Source organism: Bos mutus, chromosome 13 (genome assembly GCF_027580195.1).
Source record: "Bos mutus isolate GX-2022 chromosome 13, NWIPB_WYAK_1.1, whole genome shotgun sequence".
Lineage (NCBI taxonomy): Eukaryota > Metazoa > Chordata > Mammalia > Artiodactyla > Bovidae > Bos > Bos mutus.
In genome coordinates this window covers 5,927,605-5,955,126 of record NC_091629.1, presented here as the reverse complement: position 1 = coordinate 5,955,126, position 27,522 = coordinate 5,927,605, and the positions used below count along the sequence as shown (strand labels likewise).

Sequence of the window (27,522 nt, the reverse complement as noted above, 5' to 3'; positions counted from 1 at the left end):
GCCGGCGCGCGTCCCGCGGAGTCTGCGTAGGGGTTGGCGCCGGAGCGGTGCTGCCGTCGGGGGCTGACGCCGAGCGCCCAGCCCGCGGTGTCGGCGGCGCGTCGGCCTCGGTGCGCCGCCGCGGCCCGGGAGCGTCGGCCGGGCGGGCCGGGTAAGTGGTCTCTGGGGCCGGTGGGCGGGCGGGGGCCGGGGCCGGCGCGCCTCCTCTGCCGGGCGTCGCGGCAGGTGAGGCCGCGGCTTTAGGCCGCACCGCGAGGGGCGGAGGTCCCTGACCTGCCCCGCGCCGCTGGCTGCCCCGCGCCTGGCGGCCTGGCCGCTGGTAAGCCTCCCCATCTTCTCTCGCTCCCTGCTGCCTCCTTCCTTTATGTGCCTCGGTTTGCCGGGCCCTCGCACCCCTTCTCTACTCTTTTTCTTCCTCGTCTGTTTGCTCTGTCCTTGTGTCTCCTGGACCCGAGGGCGCCTTTCCCTCCCTCTCGCTGTCCGTCTGTCCGGGAACAGCTCTTGGTCCCTTGAACCCGGTAGGAAGGTCTGAACAGTCTGTGGCCGGGGCCAGGGACGCCGAGGAAGGAATCCGTTTCCTCCCTCTGGCCATCCCTCAGAGACAGGGGTTGTACCTGGACGAGGCTCCGGCACTGCCTCGGAAGCGATATTTTAGCTTCGATATCCAGTCACCAAGCGTTTTTTTTTTTTTTTTTTGCTTGAGCGTTTCCTTTTGCCCAGGTCATGTTTAGGAACAGCAGATAAGTTAGATCAGTAAGATTTTGTGTGTACGCTCCCGTGAGTTTAGTTTCCAGAGAAACAAGTGTAAAAAGCCACGCCTCGGTCGGTCTGGAAAGGCTTGCAAAGGAGTGAGGCGTGTAACTGAGTCTTGGGGGTGTTTTGTTAGATGTGCAGGATGGGGGAAAGCTTCCCTGCAGAGGAAATAAGTGTAAAGGTAGCAAAGGTGAAGCACCTTAGTGCATTCTGGAAACTGCAGGAAAGGCAGATAGAAGTGTGAACATGGGTAGTCAGGTCGGATCAAGACGGTTCTCTGAGAAATCAATGAAGGAGGGCCCTGGGAGGTGCTTATTCCTAGAGGCAGGCAGTAGAGTGTACAGTGAAGTCGCTCAGTCGTGTCTGACTCTGCGACCCCGTGGACTATAGCCCACCAGGCTTCTCCGTCCATGGGATTCTCCAGGCAAGAACACTGGAGTGGGTTACCATTTCCTTCTGCAGGGGATCTTCCCGACCCAGGGGTCGAACCGGGGTCTCCAGCATTGGAGGCAGACGCTTTAACGTCTGAGCCACCAGGGAAGCAGGCAAGTGGGTGGGAAATAGGATATTCTGGGGGAGGGCAAAATTCTGCACATTCTCAGGTAGGTGCGGACTGCGTCTCTCTTCACCAGGTGGAGTTTTTAAAGGATGCAATTCAGTTTCCACAGTTCTGTGAGTTAAGGGCCACAGGCATTTTTTATAGTGAGGATATTTAGGCGATATGGGATATTACATTAGTAACTTAAACTGTGGGTGTTTTATTTTTAGAAGAAATAAAGCAAATGGTATATACTAAAAAATGTGTTGTGTGCTGACTGACAACTCACTGATGTATTTAGAAAATATTTTAAAAGTGCTTAACAATGTCCCAAGCAAGGTGCTCAGTTGGAGATATAAAGATGAAGACAGAAACAGCCCTTGTTGCCTCTGAGGGCTTTATGATATAGTAAGAGACAGACATGTCACCCAGTGGAGCCTAACATGATGTGAGTGTGTTCAGGGGGTAGCTGGTTTTATGTGAGGGTTGTTGTTAGCAAAGGCTTCAGAGATGTACTTAAAAGATGAGCACGTGGGGTGCTCCTGAGAAGATGTCTTCCACGTTCTTTTTTGCCAGTTGCACGTGTTTTAAAAAAATACTTCTTTAGCTTGGGTAGAATCTTGAAAAGTCATCATTCTTCCAGAAGAGCTGTGTTTACCGTGTTTCTTTTTAAGTGAAAGAAAAAGGAGCATACCTGGAAGATGTGTTGATCAAAGGCTGATGTTACTGTGAAAACGAAGTCAATAGTGAGGTGGTATTTTAAAGAGGTTATGAAAATCAACTGTTTGTATTTCCATTTGGTCCTGGCTTCCTAAGATATATCCAAATGTTAGAAAGTGCTCCGTTTCTATTACCTGTCACCAGACTTCATGAAGTAAATGTGTTGTATCATCTGAAAGACATCTGAGCGTTAATGAGGTGCAGTTCAGGTCATAACAGAGTCTTGTTAGTGCACTTGTTGTTCTAAGTGTTTGCCGCAGAGAGGATGCACGAATCAACTGTGACATATTTACAAGTACTCGAGGCAGCTAAAGTGAAGATACATATACTTTTTAAGGAATGGATGCAACAAGCTGTGTTGGTAAGGTTATATAAAAGGAGGAAAGGAAGGAATTAGAATGGGGTTCAGGCTGCTGCTGGGCCAGGGAGATCACTTGGGTGGATGGGATGGGATGGGGACCATACGGGTGGAGGGTGGTCTCTTGTCTCACTGGTGCTTGTTGCATTATAGTAGTTAATTAAAGCAAGTCTTACAAGTGCAGGTGGGTAGAGCGTGTCGTTGCTGTGGTCCGTCCAGTTCTATGAATTTGAAGATCTCTGAAGAGAGCTCTTCTGCCTTTACTGTGATGAGGATATCTGATGTGTAAGCTCCGAGGTACAGAAAGCTAGCAGATGCTAGTAAGGGGGCATCAGTTTCTGATATTTAAGCTATGTTTTTGAAGGTTTTGAGAACAGAAACGGGGAACTTTAAATGAACATAAGATTTTGCTGCACAATGACTTTGGAAGCAGACGGAGGCGAATCAGGTGCCATTGTCAACAACCAGCTTCAGGTAGACTGGGGTTGGAGGAAGTGTGATGGCATGGAGCCTCGCCAGTTGGGTGACGAAGTCTTAGGAGTTGGGCTCTTGGCTGAAAGCACTCTGTTGGAGGTAGAGCACCTCTGCATTGCTTGAGCGTGTAGCCCTGAAATAGGGAAAATGTTTCCATCACGTTCACTCCGTCCCTAGGGGGACATCCAGCATCCTGTTAGCTCACACTGCCTTGCCTAGTGCTGCTGCTCCTCTCCCTTTTACCTAGTTTTTTAAAAAATTTTGATTGTGGTAAAATATACATAACATAAAATTTGTTATTTGAACTATTTTTAAATGTGTTGTGTGCCCATTACTACCATCCACCTCAGAAGCTTTTGTTTCCTCTTTACTTCCTAGTGGAGCCTGTGGGCGTTGTGTAGTTTCACTGCTGATTCATGTGGCTAAAAAAGAATTTATTTAATTGTTGATATTTAAAAATGTTTATTGAATGCCTCCTCTTTGCCAGAAATTGGAAATGCAAAAGTAAATAAGTTGGTCTTTTCCCTTCAGTTTAGTGGGCATTTGGTTATTTGATTTCCATTGAGACCATTATTTGTATCCTGCATGGGACTCTGTGCTTCCTAGACTTGGTTGATTATTTCCCTTCCCATGTTAGGGAAGTTTTCAGCTATTATCTCTTCAGATATTCTCTCAGGTTGTTTCTCTCTTCTCCTTCTGGGACGCCTAGAAGGCAAATATTGCTCTGTTTAATGTTTTCTCAGAGGTCTCTTAGGCTGCCTTCGTTTCTTTTCCTTCTTTTTTCTATATTCTGTTCTGCAGCAGTGATGTCCACCATTCTGTCTTCCAGGTCATTTATCCATTCTTCTGCCTCAGTTATTCTCCTATGGATTCCTTCTAGTGTGTTATTCAGCTCTATTTATTTGTTCTTAAATTCTTCTCGGTCTTTGGTAAACATTTCTTGTGTTCCCTCCATTCTTTTTCTGAGATCCTGGGTCATCTTCAGTATCATTATTCTGAATTCTTTTTCTGGGAGGTTACCTATCTCCACTTGCTCTAGTTTTTCTGGGGATTTATCTTGATCCTTCATCTGGGACAGAATCCTATTTCTTTTCCTCTTGGTTAGCTTTCTGTGATTGTAGTATTAGTTTTGGAGGCTTCTGGGATTGTAGTTCTTATTTCTTCTGTCTGCTCTCTGGTGGATGAGGATAAGAGGCTGTGCAAGCTTCCTGATGGGAGGGACTGGCTGTGGGAATGCTGGGTCTTGCTCAAGTGGATGGGGTCATGCTCAGTAAAACTTGACTCCAGTTGTCTGTCTATGGATGGGGCTGTGCTCCCTTCCTGTTGTTTGGCCTGAGGTGACCCAGTCCTGGAGTCTACAGGCTCTATGAGTGAGCGAGTGAAGTCACTCAGTCATGGCTGACTCTTTTGCAGCTCCATGGACTGTAGCCCTTCAGGCTCCTCTGTCCATGGAATTTTCCAGGCAAGCGTACTGGAGTGGGTTGGCATTTCCTTCTCCAGGGGAATCTTCCCAACCCAGGGGTCGAACCCCGGTCTCCCACATTGCAGACAGACGCTTTACCCTCTGAGCCACCAGGGAAGCCCACAGGCTCTACAATAGGGCTTTGGCACCTCCCAGAGGACTTACACTGAGCCGAGATACATCTCCCAGTACTGCTGCTACCAGTGCCCCTGTCCCTGGCGGGCCACTGCCAACCCACACCTCTGCAGGGGACCTGCAGGCACTCACGGTAGGTCTGGATCAGTCTCCTGTGGGGTGAATGTTCCTTTCCCCTGGGTTCTAGTGAGCACAAGGTTTTGTTTGCACTCTTAAGAGTGGAGTCTGTTTCCCCCCAGTCCTGTGCGAGTCCTGTAATCAAATCCCGCTGGCCTTCAAAGTCAGATTTCTAGGGGATTCCCAGTCCCTTGGCCAGACCCCCTGGCTGGGGAGCCTGATGTGGGGCCTAGAACCTTCAGAGCAGTGTGAGAACTCTGGTGGTGGTATTTGCCAGAGTATGGGTCACCCACCTGGCGGGTGTAAGATGTGATTTTGTCATGATTGTGCCCCTCCTACCATTTCACTGCAGCTTCTCCTTTGTCCTTGAATGGAGGGTATCTTTTTTAGTGGGTTCTGGTATCTCCCTGTTGATGGCTGTTCAACAGCTAATTGTGATTTTGGTGCTCTGGCAGGAGATGAGCGCACGTTCTTTTGCTCCACCGTTTTGAGCCAGTCTCTAGAGACCAATCTTATTTGTAAATACCTTTCTTGATGATGTTTTCAAATTTCTTACTAAGCAGTACTGAGAGAAGTAAAGTGAAAAAGGACTCCCCTGTAGCTCAAACCGTAGAGAATCTGCCTGCGATGCAGGAGACCAGGGTTTGATCCCTGGGTTGTGAAGTTTCTCTGGAGAAGGGAATGGCAATCCACTCCAGTATTCTTGCCTGGAGAATCCCACGGACAGAGGAGCTTGGTGGGCTGCAGTCCATGGGATCGCAAAGAGTCAGACACGACTGAGCGACTAACACACACACACACAAAGTAGAGTTTGGTTTATAAACAAAGTTTGATAATTTAGCTTTATAATTTCCCAGAAAGTGTTGTTTATATTTGTTTGCCAAAATGTGTCAGTCTTCTCTTGCTTTTATAAGAATAAAGAAAGGTAAAGCAAATGAACCCACAATTTGTTTACTAGGCTTTGGTCTGGTGATCAACTGAATGATGAGGTCTCAAAACATTAGACTAGGTTAGATGAAAGATGCATGGTCATTTCTGAAGCAGTGTTCTGAAAACCACAGTACAGTTGACCCTTGAAAAAGGCAGGGGTCAGGGGTCCCGACCCTCGGAAGCAGAAAAATCGTATAACTTCACAGTTGGCCCTCAGTATCTATGGATTCCACCGACCTCGGATGTTGTGGTCCTACAGTATTTACTGTGGAAAACAGGCCACATGTAAGTGGACTCGTGCAGCTCAAACCTGGCATCATTCACGGGGCCTTTGCAAGCTGGTCACTCAGCATTGTTTTTTCTTTGCTGTTGTTCTGAGTTTTTTAGGTTAAATTTAAACTTTAAGGATGTGTACCTGGAAAAGAAGGATTAGTTTTGAACACCAAGTAGGCTGGAAGAAAAGTGCATGACAGCCTCTGCAGCTCTGTGGTCTTATGTAGTCATCAGTGGCCAGAAATTTCTGAAGTCCTGGATAAGAGAAGGTTGCAATTAGTGTGTTAACTGAGCAGTTGGCCTGATTCCCTGTTCGACTCTGGGGCAGACACTGATCTTAGTCTGAGGGTAGAGCAGTGACCTCCACACACTGAATATAGGTTTTTGTGGAGTTTATAAGATTGTGGATTAAAATAGTAGGTTCTGAAGTGGACCCCAGCGGTATTACCTGCAAAACTTTGGAGACCTGATCAGATTTCAGGCATGCTTAGATGAGAAATGGAATTCATTAACTTTTCTACGTTTAGCCTCAGTGTCTTACGCTTGTCTGGCGCTTGTCTCAAGCTTAATACTGTGACAAGGTGTTGCCAAGTCCGCTTTGTCTGGCGCTGAAGGCAGCGGGCATGCCCCTGCGGGATACACTCTTCAGGGAATTCTTCGTCCCTGCTGAGCCAGTGAATTGTCCCAGAAGCCGTGAGGAGAGAACCGTTAGGCGTGTCTCCGTTGTTTTGTGTGTCACTTGGAGCACTCAGCCACCAGTACCCTGGGCTCTGCTCTTATTCACCCTGCTTCTGCACTGCCTTGGGGCCTTTCATTTAGCACTCAGCACTGAGAGCTCTCAGGTCATCACAGCGTTCAGGTATAAAGTAGGGAAGGAACTCTGAAAGGCACCCATAGGTGACCAGGGCTGACTTCAGCTCAGGAGCCGAACAGCTTTCCTGAGGGAGGGAGGCAGCATCCAACCCCTCACCCCCGCCCCATGCACCGTGGAACCAGGTCAGCCGAGGTGTTGGGGTGTTGGGGTCTTAAGATCCATGCACAGAAGGGTGGAGAAGTGAGCAGACACAGAAGTTTTGCCCCAGGTCAGATGTGACTCTGGGGGAAAATTAGATATTTCCCTTCCTGTATGTATCACCTTCTCTTTCTGAGACATAACACAGGCAAAACAGGATTTGTGTGACACAGTTTCAGTGGCGAAATGCTGTCTGAGCCTGGGAACTGACAGACTTTTGGGATGTGTTCATAAGTTAGCAACTCCTGTGTTAAGCACTTCTTTGCAGTTTAGGGTTTTCAGTCAATTTTTTCCCTCTTTCCAACTGTAAGAAACAGATTGCTGTCTTATTTTGAGAAATGAGCCGTGTTTTGGGTTTCAGAATGTTGAGGTTTTCAAACGTGGCAGTAAGGACTTAGCAGCTAGAGGTGTGGACTTCTGACTGGGTTTGATCTGGAGCAGATTTATTTCCTGAAGTCTCCACCCGCTCCTGGACTGCTCTTGGCTTTACTGGTAGCCTCCTCCTAGGCTTCTGTAGCAGTTACGTCGTTGACCACCCTGGCAAGTGTGATAGGCTGTTATCCTAATGTCAGAAAGCGAAGAGGAACTAAAGAGCCTATTGATGAAGGTGAAAGAGGAGAATGAAAAAACTGGCTTAAAACTCAACATTCAAAAAACTAAGATCATAGTATCTGGTCCCATCAGTTTATGGCAAATAGATGGGGAAAAAGTGGAAACAGTGACAGACTTTATTTTCTTGGGCTCCAAAATCACCGTGGATGGTGACTGCAGCCATGAAATTAAAAGACTTGTTCCTTGGAAGAAAAACTATGACAAACCTAGACAGTGTATTAAAAAGCAGAGACATTACTTTGCAGCAAAAGTCCATCTATCTAGTCAAGACTATGGTTTTTCCAGCGGTCATGTATGGATGTGAGAGGTGGACCATGAAGAAGGCTGGGTGCCAAAGAATAGATGCTTTTGACCTGTGGTGTTAGAGAAACTCTTGAGAGTCCCTTGGACTGCAAGGAGGTCAAACCAGTCAATCCTAAAGGAAATCATCCCTGAGTATTCGCTGGAAGGACTGAAGCTGAAGCTGCAATCCTTTGGCCACCTGATGTAAAGAGCCCACTCATTGGAAAAGATCCTGATGCTGGGAAAGATGGAGGGCAGGAGGAGAAGGGGACGACGGAGGATGGTTGGATGCCATCGCTGACTCAGTGAACATGAGTTTGAGCAAATTCCGGGAGATGGTGGAGGACAGGGGAGCCTGGGGTGCTGCAGTCCATGGGGTCCCGAAGAGCTGGACACGACTGAGAGGACTGAACAAGTGTTACCTGTTGTCATTTTTGTTGTCTTCATCCTCTGTCTGCGGAGACAGCATGTGTCAGTCATTCACATATAGATTGTGGATTCTGTCTTTGTGCTCAGAGTCATTAAAGATCACCAGGTGGGATACGAGGAAGCCTGGGTATTATACAATCTAACCTTCTACTCTCCTGTCACATCTGTAAGATCATTTCTGGGGTTTTCCCCTTATTTGTAGGCATATAATAAAATTTTATAAAAGGGTAGCTTCCCCGCCATCAACCTCCACCCCCACTCCCCCTGAAAAGGTGGTTAATTGTGCTAACTCACCTGGTAATAGGTGTTTTTGTAAGGCTTCTACTTTTTGTTACTGACACAAAGTAGAATTATTTTTTTAATGAATATGTATAGTTAAGAATGCCCTGACTGTAGAACTTCCTTCCCTCATTCTGTAGAACAGAATGATTTCACTCCTGAATTACTTGATCACATGATCTTATATACAGGAAAATTCATGCTAGAGGTTTATTTTGAAAATAGCACATGGGTATTAGAAAGGGCACTGATTGGTGATAGCAGGTGTCTTGGCTTCTGTCACTGAATGTTCCTGGACGAGGTGATCTCATCAGATACCTCCTACCTCTGAAATTCCATGCCACTGCATATTTTAATTAGAAATCTTCACTACATTCTTACATTCTTTAACCCCTATCCGCTTCCCTTTCAGCACTGAACTGAGAAGATGTCCTTGTACGATGACCTGGGAGTGGAGACCAGTGACTCAAAAACAGAAGGCTGGTCCAAAAACTTCAAACTCCTGCAGTCTCAGCTCCAGGTGAAGAAGGCAGCTCTCACTCAGGCCAAGGTGAGAGAAGCTAAGCTCACCTGTGAGGAAAGAGGCCCGGCAGGTGCCTGCTGAGGAGTGAGAGCCACTGCCCTACCTCTTTGTTGAATATGTAGGGCTCCTGCGTGGCCGGAGGAGAGGCTGGGGTAGGGAGGGGAGGAATAGGAGCTGAAGGTCATTTCACGTCTCCTGGAAATAGAACTGTTTCAGAGAATCAGGATGAGGAAAAGAGTACTTTGGATTTCCAGCAGTGATGCTGGTTTTCAAACTTCAGTATGTCCAAGCATAGAGTTTTTTCAGTGTATTATTTCATCTGAAAATTTAACAGTGGCCAATCTTTCTGTAAACCTTTTCTGAAAATGGAGATTTGTGTTGTAAGGAAAAGGAACTAGTATATGGTTATCGTAATAATTGAATTAAAAGGCTATTGTTTTAAGATTGTTTCTCTCATATCTGACAGGTTTGTTGCAGAGACCAAAAAAAAAGCTTTGTTACAAGTAATCTGAATTTTGATTTGAAGCCTAAGTACACTTTTCTTGGTTTTTGATGATTTTAGAGCCAGAGGACAAAACAAAGTACAGTCCTTGCTCCAGTAATCGACCTAAAGCGAGGTGGCTCTTCCGATGAGCGGCAGATCGTGGACACTCCACCGCACGTGGCTGCAGGCCTCAAGGTACACCCCCGCCACCAACACACACACACCCGTGGGTGGGCTCTCCTGCTTTCCAGGCTGCACTTGCCACACGTCACTCTGAGCACACTTCCTCTGTAGGCCTTGCAATCTAGTCAGTATCACATTCAGTTTAATTTTTGCTCTGGTTTTATCAACTTTAAAACACTTAATCTATTTAAAGCTCAGTAGTTAATTAATCAGAAATTGGAGGTGGGCGAAAAGAAAAAGAAATGACTTAAGAATTTAAGAACTTGGTATTCTTTGCCTCCTGCATCTTCTGTCCCCTCATTGCGTTTCTCACTTAATATACTGTGCTGTCCACCTGTGTCAAAGAGTACAGGGCCAGGCGCTCATCCCAGTGGCTTCACTGCGCTCCCTTGTGCGGCAGGCGCTGAAGCTCTCCGTGGGGTTTCACGGCCAGAGGAGCTGATCCTTCTCCTGCAGTCTGGTAGTCTGTCAAGAGGGAAAACCACTTGGTTCCCCACAAGGGAACTTTTCTGATGATTCTTAGTCATTTAACATTTTTTCCCACAAATTTGTCACCTAATTTTTTCTTGCTGCATCTAATCAAGAACTGGTTAATCATCTGTTCCTGTATATTGACTCCAGAACCTATAATATCACCCCCAGATTTAATCAGTAAGCATTTTCTTCTTGCTACATAGCCAATTTTTAGTTGTAAAGTGTTCCCATCAGGTAAGTGTGTGGTGATTTACACACTCACTTCCTAACTGTAGGGCCAGTAAACCTTTTAGGGACACCTTTTCAGAGAGCTTTCTGTGCATTTAAAATTTTCTTAGGATAGACTTCCTGAGGTGACTTCAGGAGATGATTCCCTTTCCTGGACAGTTTATTTGTTGCCAAGTTGTCTCTGGCAGAGTTGTATCACCTGCAGCGTGTGAGCGTTTGAGTTTTTCCCACCCTCTGCAGTGTTGGGTATTAACTGTCAATCTGTTAAAATGAAGCAAGCCCCTGTATTCTTCATGGCATTTAGAGCAGGATGGCTCATTGTTGAACTTAGCAGGGTTCACACAGTAAAAGTTGTTTGCTGTCAGATTTAACAACAGAGAATTATCCTTCGTGCTGACAGTTTGTTCTGAGTTGGAACTTTGTGATGGCAGTGTTAAATAAATTGAGTTGCTGATTGTTAGCTTCTCCTGTTTTAATAATAACTGAATGGAAATGTTGTTCAGGTGCTTTTGTGTTTTAGAAATGTCTTTTATGTGCATACAAATGAATACTTTCCCTTTGGGAGCCTTGTGGTAAATAGATTTGTGTCAGATTTCCAGTGATAGGGTCTGGGAGGTGATTACAGTTATTTTTCTAATTTTGTTTATTCAACAAATCAAAGGGATTTTTGATTTTTAATTGTAAGGAGACCATGAAGTGTTTGTTTTATTAATATGATGAGAAAATGTCATCCACATTGTAATTCAGTGCCCAGTATAATCCAGGAATTGTTAGATTTAGATCCATTGATACTGAGCATAAGCTCTCTGTATCATGCCTGTTTTGTGTTCATATGTAAAATACATTTTACAAACAGCCGTCCTGCCTTTGGCAGTGCTGGGCACGCTTCTGACAGTTGCAGAGTGGGAGCTTAGGGACCTTGACCTGCACTCATTTGGGGGGACCAGGAAAGGCATCTTATTTTTACAGACAGTAAGAGGGTGTCATGCTAGAGAAACAAACAGAAGAAAGTACGAAGATGTAGGAGCGTGAGTCCATGCAGTGGGTCAGGGCTTATGAGAACCACGGATCTCAAGACCCCCAGCCTAGGGCGAAGCCCCCTTTTCATCTTGTGTTTCTAGTGCACTGTTTGCCTTTTGTTCTTTTTCTCTCAAAGAGCAGTTTGTAAATGAACAAAAGAGAAACACAAAAACCTGACTTAGTGGACTTTAAAAAATGAACTGTGCTGTGAAGGGAGTTACGTGCCCTGTTCAGACTCAGGGCCTGAGATGCAGCGGCCTCGGGAGGCTGTGGACTCCAGAGCATTCAGAGCCCAGGACGAGGCTTTCTACTTTTCTTTCCTCTTTTTTTTGAGAGTCTTAATATGTCATGTCTCCATGTAATCAAAATCTGGGATTATTATATTAAATGACTGCAAGAATATGTTATTCATAAGTTGTTTTGTATTTTAAGTTTTTATGTATATAAAAATAGAAGTATTCTGTATTTACTCTAAAAAATCAAATTTATTGCTTAAAATTTTGGGTAATGGCAGCTTTTTTTAAGAAAATGCTGTAGGGTGTTTATGGAATTGATCCTGAACTGAGAGGTGAACTTTGCCATGCTCTGCTGCTCCTGGGCTGGGCGCCTGAACAGGCCAAGTCTCCGAGCCTCCTCGGGCATCTGCTCCCTCATCTGTAGAACAGAGGCGGACAGGTGATCCTCGGGGCCCTGCATGGTCCTTGACCTTAATTTTGTGACTAAAACTCCAAGACAGAGGGTGATACTTACTTTGGCATTTTCCCTTCCTCAGGACCCTGTTCCCAGCGGGTTTTCTGCAGGAGAAGTTTTGATCCCCTTAGCTGATGAATATGATCCCATGTTTCCTAACGATTATGAGAAAGTAGTGAAGCGCCAAAGAGAGGAGCGACAGAGGCAGCGGGAGCTGGAAAGACAGAAGGAAATAGAAGAGAGAGAAAAGTAAGGCCTCATGCAAGTGTGGGATGGGGTTATGTTTGAAATGTTCACTCAGATGTTATGAGAACTTCAGTGCTGTCTGTGGACTGAGTGGGTTTTGTGGTTGGTCTGAACAGTTCTCAGGAGTCAGATTGTTGTTTAGAGTGTGTGGTTGTTACATCCCATCATGGAAACAAAGTCCAGAGCAAGTTCGCATATAGATGCAGAAAACTTAGAACATACATTTTGAGTGAGTTTTTAGAAAAATAGCTTACAAACTGATGTTGAATAATAGGTTTTGCTTTTTGTTTTCCCTGTGTTCTGACTCTACTAGAGTCATACTGCTTAAAATACTTAAAATGTTTTTTCACCTTTTACTATTTTTGAGCCAGATAGAGTTTTTAAGAACTCATAACATCTTTTATGTTTTTCGAAAGTATGGGTAACAAAGATTTATTTGCATTTCTTCTTTTAAAAATGCCGAGTATTAATTTTTAAATGATTATATAAAACATTAATATACTATTTCTCGTTATTTATTGACTCATTTCATGAAGTGAAAGCATGTTCTAAACAATCGAAATTATTTCATTAACTGTTACCTGTGTTGATTCGCTTTAGTGTTGAAAGAGGTAAATATCAAGGAAACTTTTCTTGCTATTTATATGCGTATACCTGTTAAATTTTTCAGTTTATCTTCTGGATTTTTCTCACTTGTCGTATGTTTGCTGCTTTGGTGTTTAATCAGTTGTTTGCATATCCCCTACCCCTCACGCCCCCTAAAGTCAAGGTGACTTCCTTGGGTTCACATCTCTGAATTGTTCCATCTGTTATCACAGGCGGCGTAAAGACAGACATGAAGCTAGTGGGTTTTCCAGGCGACCTGATCCAGATTCTGATGAAGATGAAGATTATGAGCGAGAGAGGAGGAAAAGAAGTAATGCCTGAACATAAATGTCATGTTTTAGATGTGCAATTCTACCCTTTCCTTCTATATTCAGTTTGATAACTAGTTCAGCTGACATTGATTTGGGTAGTTTGCTGTCTGGCATCTCAGCAAAAACCCACATTTGTATGGGGTTTAACTTTTCGTCGTGTTTTCACAGATGGTCTTTCTAACATTTACTTTTTGGACCTTTGAGCACACCTTAAACTACATGCCTGTGCTCGTCTCTGTCTGTAGCACAGTCATGCCCACCTGTTGTCTGTCCATCTGCACTTTGATTAAGAACAGCACTGAGTGGAGAGTCTGCACTCGTGTCCAGAGTCCTTGCCACCCCCATGCATGGCTGGGCTTCCCTGAATGCTGGCTTCTGGCAGTGTCACAAGCGGGGTAGGGATTCGGTCTGAGCTCGTGCTCTGTCAGACCGCCTCCATCTCTGAAGCCTCACAGGCAGCATCGTCGTTGTGTGAGAGCCAGGTGCTTGGTGACCGCTAGATAGCTAGGCCTTGTCCATTCTGAGAGAATGGCTTCATCACGTGTGGTTGCCGCCTGCCTGTACACTGATTGTGGGAAATTTCTTTGAAACATTTCATGCTGGTGCAGCATGGTTTTGTAATTGGTTTCTTTAATTTACATTTTATCATTTTTTGGAGTGTCTCACTGGTGATTTCCCATGGATGGAGGAGCCTGGTAGGCTGCAGTCCATGGGGTCGCTAGAGTCGGACACGACTGAGCAACTTCACTTTCCCTTTTCACTTTCATGCATTGGAGAAGGAAATGGCAACCCACTCCAGTGTTCTTGCCTGGAGAATCCCAGGGACGGGGGAGCCTGGTGGGCTGCCGTCTATGGGGTCGCACAGAGTCGGACACGACTGAAGTGACTTAGCAGCAGCAGCATTGGTGATTAAGTTATAATACATATGTTAGGGGTTTTCTCTGATGAAAAATCCCTATGTTCTCTGTTCATGTTTTCCCTCTGGTTTTCTGATAGCAAGTGGAGTCTGCTTTGGTTTGTTTGTGTCCACTGTTCTCTGTCTAGGAAATGTGAACAAGAATGAGGACAGCACAAAGCAGACTGTGACCAGAAGTACCCACACACCCAAGCAGTGATACCTACTTGTGTACTTTTAACCCTGGTTTCAAACACTGAACTCTGCAGGTGTTAGCGAGAGGGTGGAGTAGTGTGCCTTCCTGCCTCTTCCTTTGGGCTGGGGGTGCGATTCAGTGGCCCCGGGCTGACTCCTTCCTCCTCACTCAGCCCTTGCTCAGCGGAATGTGTGTTTTGCAGGTATGGGCGGAGCTGCCATTGCACCTCCCACATCTCTTGTGGAGAAGGACAAAGAATGTAAGTACCTGTTTCTTCCCTCTTCTGTTCAGATACATGTCTTTAACCCAGTCTTGGGAAGCCTTAGCTGGAATCAGTCAGGCACCTGGGTGCAGGGAAAAGGCCCCCAAACCCTCTTCACTCTAGCCCTCGGCCAAGAGCACCTTCCACCCCTTATGCTTCAGGAGTTTTTATGCCAGTTTCTAGGGTTTTTCTGCAGCAAGATGCTTTTTTGTTTGCTGTTAAAAATAATTCATTTTGTTTTCTCTAACATTTCATATTTGGATTTAGGTTAAAACAAATAGTAGCTCAGTTGGCAAGTTCTGTGCTCAGTGATCTCAGTTCAGTTCAGTCGCTCAGTCGTGTCCGACTCTGTGACCCCATGGACTGCAGCACACCAGGCCTCCCTGTCCCTCACCAACTCCCGGAGTTTACTCAAAGTATGTCCATTGAGTCAGCGATGCCATCCAACCATCTCATCCTCTGTCGTCCCCTTCTCCTCCCACCTTCATTCTTTCCCAGCGTCAGGGTCTTTTCCAGTGAGTCAGCTCTTCGCATCAGGTGGCCATAGTATTGGAGTTTGAGCTTCAACATCGGTCCTTCCAATGAACACTCAGGACTGACCTCCTTTAGGATGGACTGGTTGGATCTCCTTGCAGTCCAAGGGACTTTCCACAGCTCTGTGATCTAGGAGCTGTTACACTTGTGACCCTCCACAAGGTGGCAGCACATTCCCGAGTGAGGTCCCTCAGTCACAGGGTGTGTGCCTTAACTCAGAGTCCCAGAAGTCTCCAGGGATCTGTTCTCAAATTGGGGGTTGGAACTGGACTTTGATGAACCTTCTAGTTCATTTTCCTACTCTCTGTGTTGGAGCATACCTAAACTATCCCGAGAAAATGTAACCATCCCCAGAGTTTTTAAATACCTATGAATGTTACCTTTTTATAAAGAAGATAATACAGACAAAAAAAGTTAAATAATAATGAAAATACCTGACAAACCATAAACCCCAACTGAAACCAGTCTCTGGGAGTGGAGCCCAAGCATCTGGAGCTCTCTGAGCTTCCTTGCTAATTCTGTTGCACAGCTGGGATTGCACTTCACTGAACTGGCATGTGGTCCCTGACCTCAGAGACCTTTGTTGTATGCTGGCGTAAGGAGGCACAAAAAATAAAATCCTGTTTGCTGTCATCCAACAGTACCCCGAGACTTCCCTTATGAAGAGGATTCACGACCTCGCTCACAGTCTTCCAAAGCTGCTATTCCTCCCCCAGTGTACGAGGAACAAGACAGACCCAGATCCCCAACCGGCCCTGGCAACTCCTTCCTCGCCAACATGGGGTAATGGTCGGGCACTTGCGCCTCGGCGGGTGCAGGGAGGGTGGGACTCTAGGGGGCCGGGGGTGGTGTGGTCAGACTTTCCAGTGGATGCAGCGTGTTTGGAGATGAGGGCTTTAGCGGGTTTACAAGGAGTGCTTGGTGCGCTCAGTCACGCAGGATCAGGACTTGAGTCACTGGGAGGGTATTGCAGCATGACCCTGTTACCGTTTTGTACAAAACGTAAAGCTTTTTATCGGAAGTGTTGAGTGATTGGGATGCTGAACATTATATTCTCTAGGTAGGAACAGTTTCTGATTGTTACTTATATTTGTTTTCAGAACATTTGTAAATAGCTCATACTAATTAGACTTGACTTACACTATGTCCAAAAGATGAATGACATCCTTTTTTTTCTTGATAAAATGACGTTTGCTTTAAGGTTATAAGTCTATACCTTTGGTCTAAAAACTTTTAGTCATTCTACCTATAATTAGAAATTTGTTTGCCAGTGTTTGAAAACCAGTTTTAAGGTTGACTTCAGGTGGGGCTTGTGGGTTTTTTTTAGGACTCGCTGGATTTGGCATGTGTTGTGGTTAAGAGAGTGTTGTGTATTGTTTAGTCCTCTAGTGCTCCGGGAGTGGCAGTGGAGCAGCATTGCGCTGAGGCCTTTGCTCTCTGTCCTCTAGAAGGACAGCGCCTCTGGTGGAGAGGCTGTGCCTGCAGAGGCCTCTCTGGTCTGCCTTCGCCTATGTGAGCGCTTTGATTCTGCCTTCGCTCCTTCGGGGCCAGGCTGGCCAGAGCTGAGGAGCAGGCCAGGGTTTGCACGCTGTGAGAGGATTTGGAGTTCTCACCTTGATACCTGTCTTCTCGACCTGTGCTGTTCTCTGGGGCCTCCTGGCCACTCAGGGCTCTTGAATTAATTGAATGTGAATAGAATTCAGCATGTATTTCTTTCCTCACGCTAGTCTTGAGTGCTCAGTAGCCACACAAAGCTCATAGCTACTGCCCTGGGCGGTGCACACAGAGGATGTTCCCCATTGGAGAGAAGCTTGTGGGGCTGCCCGGGAGTGTACTGAAGGGGCACAGGCATGACATCACTGGGGGCTGATTTTGTTTTTTCCTGCTAGTGAAAAAAATTGCCTTATTGCTGGCAAGAAAAAGGTATTAAATCTTTATGCCAAAAGAAGGTACAATATAGTACAGTTATCAGTCTTCAGTCTTTTTAGCCCTGGAACAACTTGTTCAAATGAAATATTTAAGGAAATTACGTATGTGAGATACTGTAGGTAAGGTCCGTCTAGTCAAGGCTATGGTTTTTCCTGTGGTCATGTATGGATGTGAGAGTTGGACTGTGAAGAAGGCTGAGCGCTGAAGAATTGATGCTTTTGAACTGTGGTGTTGGAGAAGACTCTTGAGAGTCCCTTGGACTGCAAGGAGATCCAACCAGTCCATTCTAAAGGAGATCAGCCCTGGGTGTTCATTGGAAGGACTGATGCTGAAGCAGAAACTCCAATACCTTGGCCACCTCATGCGAAGAGTTGACTCATTAGAAAAGAGTCTGATGCTGGGAGGGATTGGGGGCAGGAGGAGAAGGGGACGACAGAGGATGAGATGGCTGGATGGCATCACCGACTCGATGGACATGAGTCTGAGTGAAGTCCGGGAGTTGGTTATGGACAGGGAGGCCTGGTGTGCTGTGATTCATGGGGTCACAAAGAATCGGACACGACTGAGCGACTGAACTGAACTGAACAGTTCTGTTTGAAGCAGGGTTTTGGGGTTCAGGCCCTAAGAAGCAGTGTTCAGTACCCTTGAGGCTCCTCCCTGTGCAGTTTGAAAGCTATCACTAATTAGAGGAAGAGCAGTGGACTAAGAATTCAAGAGTTGTGTGTTTCAATTTCAGTCCTACCGTTAATACCAACATGGGATGTCTTCCTTTGCTGTCAGTCAGCCTTAAGCTAGGCAGCCACTGTGGGCCCCAGTTTCTTTATTTCCATCTATTAAACAGATAGTCCTTAAGCATCCTTCATTTATGAAGTCAGTCATTGGAAACTCTTGTGTACTATTTAGAAAAATGCAGTCATCTTCATTACATGAAACCATACTTAGTTTTTGAGAGGATTACTTAAACTGGTTATGAGCCTTGTAGCAGAGCAGGTACAGGGGCACACAGGAAGTCTGGTATTTTCTAACAGGCCCTGGGGAACTCTTAACAGAGGAACTAGTGTTTCCTTTACCTCAGAGGTTATCTCAGTGCACCCAGGATTTCAGCATCCACTTTTTAATCTTTCTCCTGAACATCCCACAACTTCGATCTCATAGCCCATTAGTAGGTATATGGCATCATCAACGCCATTTTGGAATCTACATTCTCTCTTCCTAGAAGGAGATTACTGTAATGTAAAATCCAATCTGTGCTGTGACTCAAATGCAGGGACCTTTCTCCTTTTCCTCCTCGCAGGGGCACGGTAGCACATAAAATCATGCAGAAGTACGGCTTCCGGGAAGGCCAGGGTCTCGGGAAGCATGAGCAGGGCCTGAGCACAGCGCTGTCGGTGGAGAAGACCAGCAAGCGGGGCGGCAAGATCATCGTGGGCGACGCCACCGAGAAAGGTGGGCTTCCCCTCGGGCAGGGCTCCTGGGGGTATGGGCGGGGGCAGGCCATCCTGAATGAGAGAATTCCTCATCGTGATGCCTTCCAGCTCTGGGTGGTGGAAACAAAGTTCTGAGGCCCATCTTTACAAATAGTTCAGGACAGAGAACGCCTGTAGGAGGAAAAGAAGATGAGAGACTTTGGCAGAAATGAACAGGACTCCAGAAATCCTGGCATGCCTGCATCTCCTCCGGAAAGAGCCTTGTTATACTGATACAACCGTTACTGTGTTTTTATAGCAACACAGAGCCATACAGAGTATATCAGTGATTCTTTCTGCTGTATCTCTATCCTGTAAGGGTTCTCTGCTTTTTGCTTTTTTCTGGCTGCTTTCATCCTAATTTTCTTACTGGCTGCTCTGTAAAAGTAGCGTTATTTTGCAGTCTTCTGGTAGGTGATGCCTACTTGGTGTTTTATTTTCATTTGATTGTTACAGTCTGTTCTGTAGTGAGGGCGTACTGGAATGAGTCAAACATGATTTAGCACTTTAAGCAGCAGAACTCAGTAGTTTTGAATCAGTCTTAGCTGAATGCCTTTTCCTGAAGAAGGAAGAGAACTTTTCCTGGCAGGCATGTTGACATAGAGCTTGAGGAAGCAGCAGTAAGCCTCACAGACTGGAACCAGAAACCAGCAGTCCGCCCACTCTGGGAGGGTATCTGACACTGGTCAGCTCACGGCTGGCTGATGGACTGCTCGTTTACACTGGGCTCAGGACCACTGACCACTGCCTGAGCCAAGACTCACTTCTGAGGGTGGTGATCACCGTGCCCTGTCGGCCCTTTAGGAAGTGAACTAAGCAAAAATGCACCTGAGGATGTTAAAAAGTTCTAGAAGTTGTGGTAAAAATTATACCAAAGCAAAATGATGCTTTCAGATAGGAAAGGCTGCATCTTTGCTCAGAGACTGTAGATGCTGGCTCTAGGATATAGAGAATGGGGATTGCTGTTGAAAGTAAATTGCTCGTTGTAACTTAGACGTGGTGCCCTAACACTTCTGTCTGATGACATTTTTCTTATAGACGCAGCCAAGAAGTCAGATTCAAATCCATTAACTGAAATACTTAAGTGTCCTACCAAAGTGGTCCTACTCAGGGTAAGGAGCTGAGGGAGGAGCCCTGTTTGCCTTGTGGGTCGCGTGTCCCTCCCCCGGCCCTGCCCCTGCATGCAGTCAGCCCCACTGATGATGGGATAGCTGAAGCGAACTGAAAGTGGTGCTTGTGGGCAGACTCCCTGGAAGACTGGTTTTTAGATTCCTTTTCTCTAGTGTTTCTTTGCTAAACATTAGTATTTAAGACAACAGTGAAAAATTACTTTAAAATGTTATCAGAAAATTATCAGAAATTCAGCTTGGTTTATGTATTCTGGTGTTTGCCCAGGTGCTCTGGTAACTTATTGAAGCCTAATGTATATTTTTTAATTTTTTTTAAAAAACTAACCTACTTCAGGATATTTCAGGAATGAAAATTTTCTTTTGGGTCATTTAGGTTTGGAAACATTTGCCATCTTGGAAAAAAGTTACTTACACGTCTCTTTTACATAGTTGTCAATTATACTCAATACTGGAATTTATATATTTGTTTATAGAACATGGTTGGTGCAGGAGAGGTGGATGAAGACTTGGAAGTAGAAACCAAGGAAGAGTGTGAAAAATATGGCAAAGTTGGAAAATGTGTGATATTTGAAGTAAGAGAGATTTCTTTGTTTATAACCCAAATTATGATTGATAGGTTACAAAGCATTTTCTGTAAATAGAGGATGCATTGTAAGTAACATACTGTCTTACTTTAGAAGGTGACATGTGTTGGTTAGTTACACTACTTTTACTCAGTTATTGCAATTTCAGATACTAGCATAAGAACTTCAAATTTATTTGGTGAAGAAACATTTCATTTTGTGACTGACGTTTAGACTTGATGACAGTGGGTTCAGTAGTTTAGTGACGGGGGGTCACATGTGCCTTGGCTTCCTTCTTTTGGCAGGTGCTTTATTTAGTGCCTCCCACATACCAGTGCTGACTCCCCTGGGGTCAGGGAGGTGCCTCCTGTGCTCTCGGTGACACGTTCAGTTGAAGAAACAGCAAACAAAGTTAGAGAATGTTCAGTTGCTAGACTTATCAGGACTGACTTACAAGTATAGGAGTTTGAGAGGAGGATTAGATCAATGTGGAATAGTTCGAGGAGGCTTTGTGAACAGTATCAGATGTGAGCGGAGCTTTGGACTGTGTGGGTAGGATTTGGGTCAGAGGGAACAGGCGTTCCCATAGGGTCACGGCTTCTGGAGACTGGGGAGGGCTGCACGGTGGTGGGTGTGGTGGGGATTAGCGGGAGTCGTGCTTACACAGTGCAACGGGGCCTAGAAACCTTAACAGAGGAACTCAGCCTGGTATGAGAGACAGTTCACGTACAGATGTTTTATTTTAGTTCCTGCTCACCTCAGCTTCTCCTCCATGCTGGGTTGTGTCTGTTGACTGCATAATTATCTGTTTATGTGTCTGATGGCATAGGACCTGCAGGGGTCTTGCTTAGCTGCCTTTTGCTCACACTTAGCACACGGCCTGTCCAAAACAGACGTTCAGTGAATTTTGATGACGAGTAAATTACACTTAACTGGAAAAGGAAATGGCAACCCATCCCAGTATTATTGCCTGGCAAATCCCATGGACAGAGGAACCTGGTGGGCTACAGTCCACGAGGTCGCAAAGAGTTGGACATGACTGAGCGTGCACATGCACACACAAACACAAATTACACTTAGATCCTTGGCATTTGAGCACTGCTTATCTGTAGTTGGAATACTCTGACAAAAATCATTTGTGGAGGAAAACTCAGTCAGTGACATCTCTGATGATATCTTTACTTACTGTACTCCATTTCTTTTCCAGATTCCTGGTGCCCCTGATGATGAAGCAGTACGAATATTTTTAGAATTCGAGAGGGTTGAGTCAGCAATTAAAGGTAAGTTGTACAGCTAACGATAAAGAATTAAAAAGTTGAACTTGTGATCTTAATATTTTGAAGACATATTGTTGTAATGTCTCATGGAATTCCTGCCTTAACTAACTGTCTTTTTGTTTGCCTTTTAGCTGTTGTTGATCTGAATGGGAGGTATTTTGGTGGACGGGTGGTCAAAGCATGTTTCTACAATTTGGATAAATTCAGGGTCCTGGATTTGGCAGAACAAGTTTGATTTTAAAAACTAGAGCCTGAGTCATCTCCAGCGATCCTTCAGCGAGCTGCAGACTGAGCAGAGGAGAACAAGGCGTCAGGGGGCCTTCATGGCTATGGGTGCAGAGACTCTGTAAGACTTCTAAGATATATGTTGACTGATCCCTTTTTTATTTTGTGGTTTTTTAATATAGTATAAAAATCCTTTTAAAAAAACAAACAAAAAGCAATCTGTGTGCCTCTCTGGTTGTTTCTCTTTTTTATTACCACTTCTGAGGTGATTACATTTTTTGCTAGGATTTCATGATAATTCTCAAGTGCTTCAGTGATACAGCATTTCTTGCACTTAAAAAAAAATCTAGAAAGTTTTGGTGGGGTAGTGTTCCCCTTTTCTTTCTTTTTTTGATTTCTTTTAATAAAACCTGCAAGTTACTAAACTGTAGCTTCATAAATTCTGTAATAAAGTATCATCTTGGCAGTCTGCCTAAGGTGAAAACCTCTGCTTTCTCTAACAGAGAAATTTTTATTGACTCCAGTCATAGAAAAAGCTCTTTACAACCTAAACTAAGGTTGAAGAATCTTGAGCCTACCATGACCTGTTTGGATGAATCATTCTCAGTTAAGCTAAGTCAGACTCTAGAGATTGTGATGGATTTAGGAGTATTTGGGTATAGAAATCATGAATATAGCATTTGTTTTCAGAGATTGAAGCCTCGTCTTTAGCGTAGCTCAGCAGTGACAGGTTCACTCAGAACTTCATGGGTGCATTGTAAATGTGTGCCCGATAATGTTGTGGAAGTGGTGATTCCCTGGGGTCATGTTTCTACTGGCAAAATTTGCAGTCCTGTTCTCATATGTAATTTTTAAATGGATAAAATTCCACCACATCAGCTACTTAAACTGTACTGCCAATTAATACAATTCTGGAATTGTGAAAACCTGTACCATCGAAGTACAGTGGTATATGTGGCTTAAATGTTTAGCAGGATTGCAAGACAAAACAAATAATAATATTTGGCCCGAGCAGAAAGTGTTTCCAGAATCTGCCTGCCTGTATTTTGCTCCTTGCTTGCCCGAATATTGCATGTGACTTAACCTGAAGCGGCGGCTGGGGCCATGCGCCATGGTGTCTCTTCAGGTCCTTTCAACGTGACAGTGTGTGTGACCCTGCGGGGGAGGAAAGTAGCCAGCGTTTCTTTGCATCCATGGACTTGGTTTGGAGACATAAGGAATATTTTGACCCTTTTTAAAAAAGGATTTTCTCATGTTTTTATTTAACATAAAATAAAAGAATAACATTTTCTCTTTTGTGGTATTATTTTACTGAGTTAAAGTGAATTAAGACTGCTTCTGAGAAGAAAGTGCACATACTCTACGAAATAAATTTGAGTTTAAGAACAAAAGGTGAAAGAGCTACACAATTAGACATTTTGTAGGACCTGAGAGTCAGCAGCCAGCCTCACACTTGGCTCCAGATACCCATGATGGAGTTGGTCTTACAAGGGCTGAGATGTGCTCGTGCTAGGCACTCGTTATGATGGCTTAGTTTAATTTGTGTGAACCCTGAGGTCTTGGAAGTATACATTCCAACTCCCTTTGACAGCTCATTACTATTGAGCTTTATAATAACATCATTGTTGAGGTGGCTTTTCCCAACATTCTCACCATCAACCAGAGAAATGCCAGTGCTTCATTAAGATTTCTATTAGCATGGGTAAAATTTAGTGAATATCCCCCTGATCTCTCTAATTGTTAAACTGTCCATGATTGCAGTAATCAGCTAGTGCATTACTTGCAGTGAATTTCCTATATTAGAATAATTTAAAAATCTTATACAAGGTAGTGCTTGAGAAATGTGAAATGAATTTTCAATATTAATTAAAATTCAAGTCAATGTCAATGGAAAGTTTCCAGTGTAAGTTGAAAATGAATGAAGCTCCAGTATAAGTAGAAAGCCTCAATGTCAGACATTTGTCTTTGTGGGCCTGCCTCTGATCTGAAAGCCCTTCCTGCCTTTGAAGGTCCCCTGCGTTCACCTGCCTCCCTGAGGTAGAGACTCCGAGTGCACTCTCCCAGCCTGTCTGCGAGCCCCTCGAGGCAGGAGAATGGCCCTTGGCTCTTTCCGTCAGCCGTCCTCAGCTGGTGCGGGTAGGCCCAGTGTTGTCTAGCCTTGGGGGCAGAGATCTGTCTTGAGGCAGGGCCTCTTGTGTGTCAGGGCAGTCTTTGGAGCAGTTTGTAGCTGTGATTTGTGATTTCTTTATGTAAAGCCTCCAGGCGTGAATGAAGCTGGTCTGGAGATTGCGTTTGCTGTCTAGGTTTTGTTTTTCTCGTAAATGCTTTTTCTGCTTAAACCAGTCAGAGTGAGTGCGCTCACTTGTAACCAAGAATAAGTCGATACCTGGAACTGAAAGTGACAGATCTTAAAAGACAGAGAGGGAGGGCCTGCTGTCCTAGGTTAGTTGGTGAAAAATTGATTAACTTAGTTATTTAGTAGCAAAACATTTTGCCAAACTGTTACTGTACTTTAAGGTCCTGACCGGACCGGCGTTGACTGAAGGACAGGGAATCTGCTGGGTGTGGCTGTGCTGATCGTCTGTTGAGGCAGTTGTGGTGGTGCCAGGCCTCATGGGGTCACTCTGTGTGTTGACCAGGTGGCTCTGCTCAAAACAGAAGTGACTGATCATACCCACTTCTTAGGGTTGTCAGGAAGGTGAAGCAAGCCATACATGGGGAGCTGCAGAGCCCTGCGCGAGAGCTGGACAGTCAAACTGAAGGGAGCTGATTTGAAAGCAGGGTGAAGAAGAAAGTATGGCCTTGCCAAGAGAAGCTTTCCCAGACTCTGGCTTGCAGTCCAAGTCGGTTGAGAGTTGCATGATTAGAGTCCTGTTGGTTTGGGAAAACGTACCAGAACAGCCTCAACCAAGAGCCCAGCAGCTGGCAGCCGTAGCAATTGAGACTGGAGAGTGTGGTCTTACAAATTGGGGTTAAAGGCATTCTTTCCCACTTCAAGCGATGGTTTGAATTGCCCCAAGACACTGGCCACTGAGGTCCAGGAGGAACTGGACAGCCCAGGATCAGCTGCTGGAAGACAGAGCACTTGGATGAGAGCTTGTCTAGGGAAGCCCTTTGTCGCTCAGGCAGGCCTGGGGTGTGAGGTCTCTCCTGGTCCTCTCCAGCCATGGCATGTTGGGTCTGTGTCCAGGGCAGCTGGGCTGGCTTTGTAGCAGAAGCTGCAGCACAGAGGCCACGTCTGCCCCAAGAAGACGCCTCACCCCGAAGCTGCATTGAAGTCGACTGCAAGAGACTGGAGTCATCTTCCTCAGCCCAGGGTGAGTGCTGTTAAGTCAGTGTGGGAGGACGGACGTGTGCTTTGTGCAGAGCCAGAAAGGTCGGCTGTGGCAGACACTGTCCAGCACAGCACCTGTTCCCAAGCTCCTCCTCACATTCTTAGGCTTCCGTTTTAAAAGCCAAAAGACTGAACTTCTAACGTGGAGCTAGGGGTGGCCCTGTGTTTGGCCAGTGAGCTGTAAGTGGCAGTTGAGGTGGTTTTAGAAATGCTTTTCACATTTCCAGTTAAACCAGGGCAGCCATTCAGTGAACTTGAGGCCAACATGCTAAGCGTGGTGGGGAGGGGAGTCCTGGTCACAGGCAGTGAGGGGCTGCCACAGTCCTGGGTGCAGGTCTCGGGGAAAACGGAGGGAACCCCTGGACCCTTGGGCTCTCAGCTGCTTGCAGGCAGATTCACCTCTTGCTCATAGTCTGTGTGTGTCCCAAAATGTGTGATACATTCAAAGGCTGGGGGAAATTACTTTGTAGACAATTAAAAACTATCGAGTATAAAACCTCGCAGACTTACTTATAGTCTGCCTTCTTAGTCATCCATACCTAAAGGAGAATTCAGTTCTTCATTTTGTTTCAACAAGCATTTGTGAGTTGCTATGTATATATTGCTAATGGCTTTTAGCACTGAGAATGAAAAAAATGAACAAGGGAATAATACTTTCAAAGAGTTCATAGTTTGTTTTAGAGAGAGAAGCAAAAGCAAGGTGAAAGGTGAAACAGGCTAACGTGAGAGATGTCCCTTGACTGAGCTCTTTGGGGTCAGTGGCACTTTATCTCCAGTCCCAGCGTCTGGCACGCACAAGGTAGACAGTAAATGAGCAGTGAGTCCGCTGCCTGCGTGTAGAGTACCGAGGTCACAGATGACTGAGCAGGTCTGTTAGGCGTGGTTAGGTGCAGCATGGCCATAAACACGAGGGGACGTGTGCTGGGGCTGAAGGCAGAGGAGGCATTGCCCCGGGGAGAGGCCAGGGGGCTGCTTTCCAGGCAGAACTGCAGGGGAGGGACGGAGGAGGGACAGTGCGACCCCGCCTGTCTCGCTGCGGCCTGCTGACCCAAGGCTAGTTCTGCTGGCACGTCCCGCCATGGTTTTTAGGGTACAGCTTTCATTTCAGATGCACACTTTACTGTGACAGTAGTGGAGTTCCCTTCTGCACCCCTCGCTCCCCTGTCAACGGCAGCCTACCTCAGTGTGGGTCGTTTGTCACGACTAATGAGCTGATACGGACACATTAGCGTGTACTTGTAGAACACATAGTATTAGCGTATTACGTACTTTACTCGTTTCTCTAGTTTTCAGCTGAAGTCCTTTTTCTGTTTTGGGATCCCGTTCAGGATTCCTCATTACGTTTAACAGTTTTATCTCCTTAGGCTCCTCTTGGTTGCGACTGTTCCTCAGACTCTGCTTGTTTTTTGATGACCTTGACAGTTTTGAGTACTGGTCAGGTGTTTCATAGATCACCCCTCAAATGGGATTTGTTGAGTGTCCTCATGGTTAAGGCTGGGGCGATGTTTCAGGGGGAGGAAGGGAGGTGAAGTGCGTTCCCATCACTTTGTATCGAGGTGCACACTGTGAACAGGACTTGCCCTGAGGATGTTGTTTTCATCACCTGGCTGAGGTTGTGCTTGTCAGGCTTCCCCACTGTGAAGTGACTCCTTTCTCTCCTTTGCTCCTCTGGAGGAAAGTCGCTGTGCCCAGCCCATGCTTCAGGAGTAGGAGTGTGTTCCACCTCCTTAGAGCGGAGTAGCTTTTTTGAGCTCTGCATGGAAGATTTTCTGTTACCTATTCAGCCATTTATATCAGTATGAGCACATGGATTACACTTTGGGTTATAATCCAGTAGTCCTTTGTGGTATTGCTCACATGGTTCAGCCCTGGCTATTGGAAGCTCTTGTGGTTGGCATCTGTACCCCTGTGGCTTTGACATCCCATTGCTGGATGGTGTTTGTTTCTTTAGCACTTCCTCACTTTCTGGAATTGCAAGATCTTCCAGGCTCATCTTGTCTACTTCCTGCCCCAGTCCTAGAATCAGCCATGGTTCCTTTATTAAAGAGTGGGGTTAGGATCCATAATCTGGGCATCAGGCGTGCTTATTGCTGTTGGGATGTCATTGTGACTTGGCCCTCTCAGCTAATAGAGCAAGGAAGTATATGTGGATGGATATGTGACCACCTGTATGTGTATTAAGGTGAACACAAGTTCATACTGATGTCTGATCTGGTCACTCTAGCCTCCTCCACTTGCTCAGCTGTAACCCCCAGTGCCATGGGGAGAAGCTCCCACTTCTGCCATCTAGTTAGTGGTGCAGTTCCAGTATACACACGCAGCACTTTGAGAATTGTTAGTCCATGCCCTTGTGGGAAACGGCCCTGTCAACTGGAGTCCAGTGCTCTGTGCACCGTTTACCGTGTCCTTGGCCTACAGACTCCGTGTGTTTCCACAGTTACTTAACACTGTTTCCCCGCCCCGTCTTCAGCAGTACTGTCTTATGTATTTGTAATACATATAGATTTATTTGCCACATTCTACTTTTCATCCTAGGATCCCCCAGCCTGTTAAATGAGTTACTAAACATGTA

The 27,522-nt window shown here is 45.6% G+C and overlaps 1 protein-coding gene across 1 annotated transcript; it reads left to right on the top strand.

Moving 5' to 3' along the window:
- RBM17 (RNA binding motif protein 17) lies at positions 1-22,906 on the top strand. Its single transcript, XM_070380917.1, has 12 exons — positions 1-151; positions 8,787-8,924; positions 9,460-9,576; positions 12,059-12,225; positions 13,041-13,138; positions 14,433-14,489; positions 15,668-15,809; positions 18,250-18,401; positions 19,460-19,533; positions 20,025-20,123; positions 21,322-21,394; positions 21,523-22,906. The coding sequence occupies exons 2-12, from the start codon at positions 8,802-8,804 to the stop codon at positions 21,624-21,626; spliced, it is 1,206 nt and encodes a 401-aa protein (XP_070237018.1). The 5' UTR covers positions 1-151; positions 8,787-8,801; the 3' UTR covers positions 21,627-22,906.
- Positions 22,907-27,522: the final 4,616 nt, after the last annotated feature.

What these genes read in the sequence shown, in the direction of transcription:
- RBM17 (XM_070380917.1), top strand. Translation starts at nt 8,802, where the DNA reads ATGTCCTTGTACGATGACCTGGGAGTGGAGACCAGTGACTCAAAAACA. An exon ending in GCGAGAGAGGAGGAAAAGAA is followed by an intron (nt 13,139 to 14,432) that starts GTAATGCCTGAA and finishes TGTGTTTTGCAG; the next exon opens with GTATGGGCGGAGCTGCCATT. An exon ending in GGTTGAGTCAGCAATTAAAG is followed by an intron (nt 21,395 to 21,522) that starts GTAAGTTGTACA and finishes TTTGCCTTTTAG; the next exon opens with CTGTTGTTGATCTGAATGGG.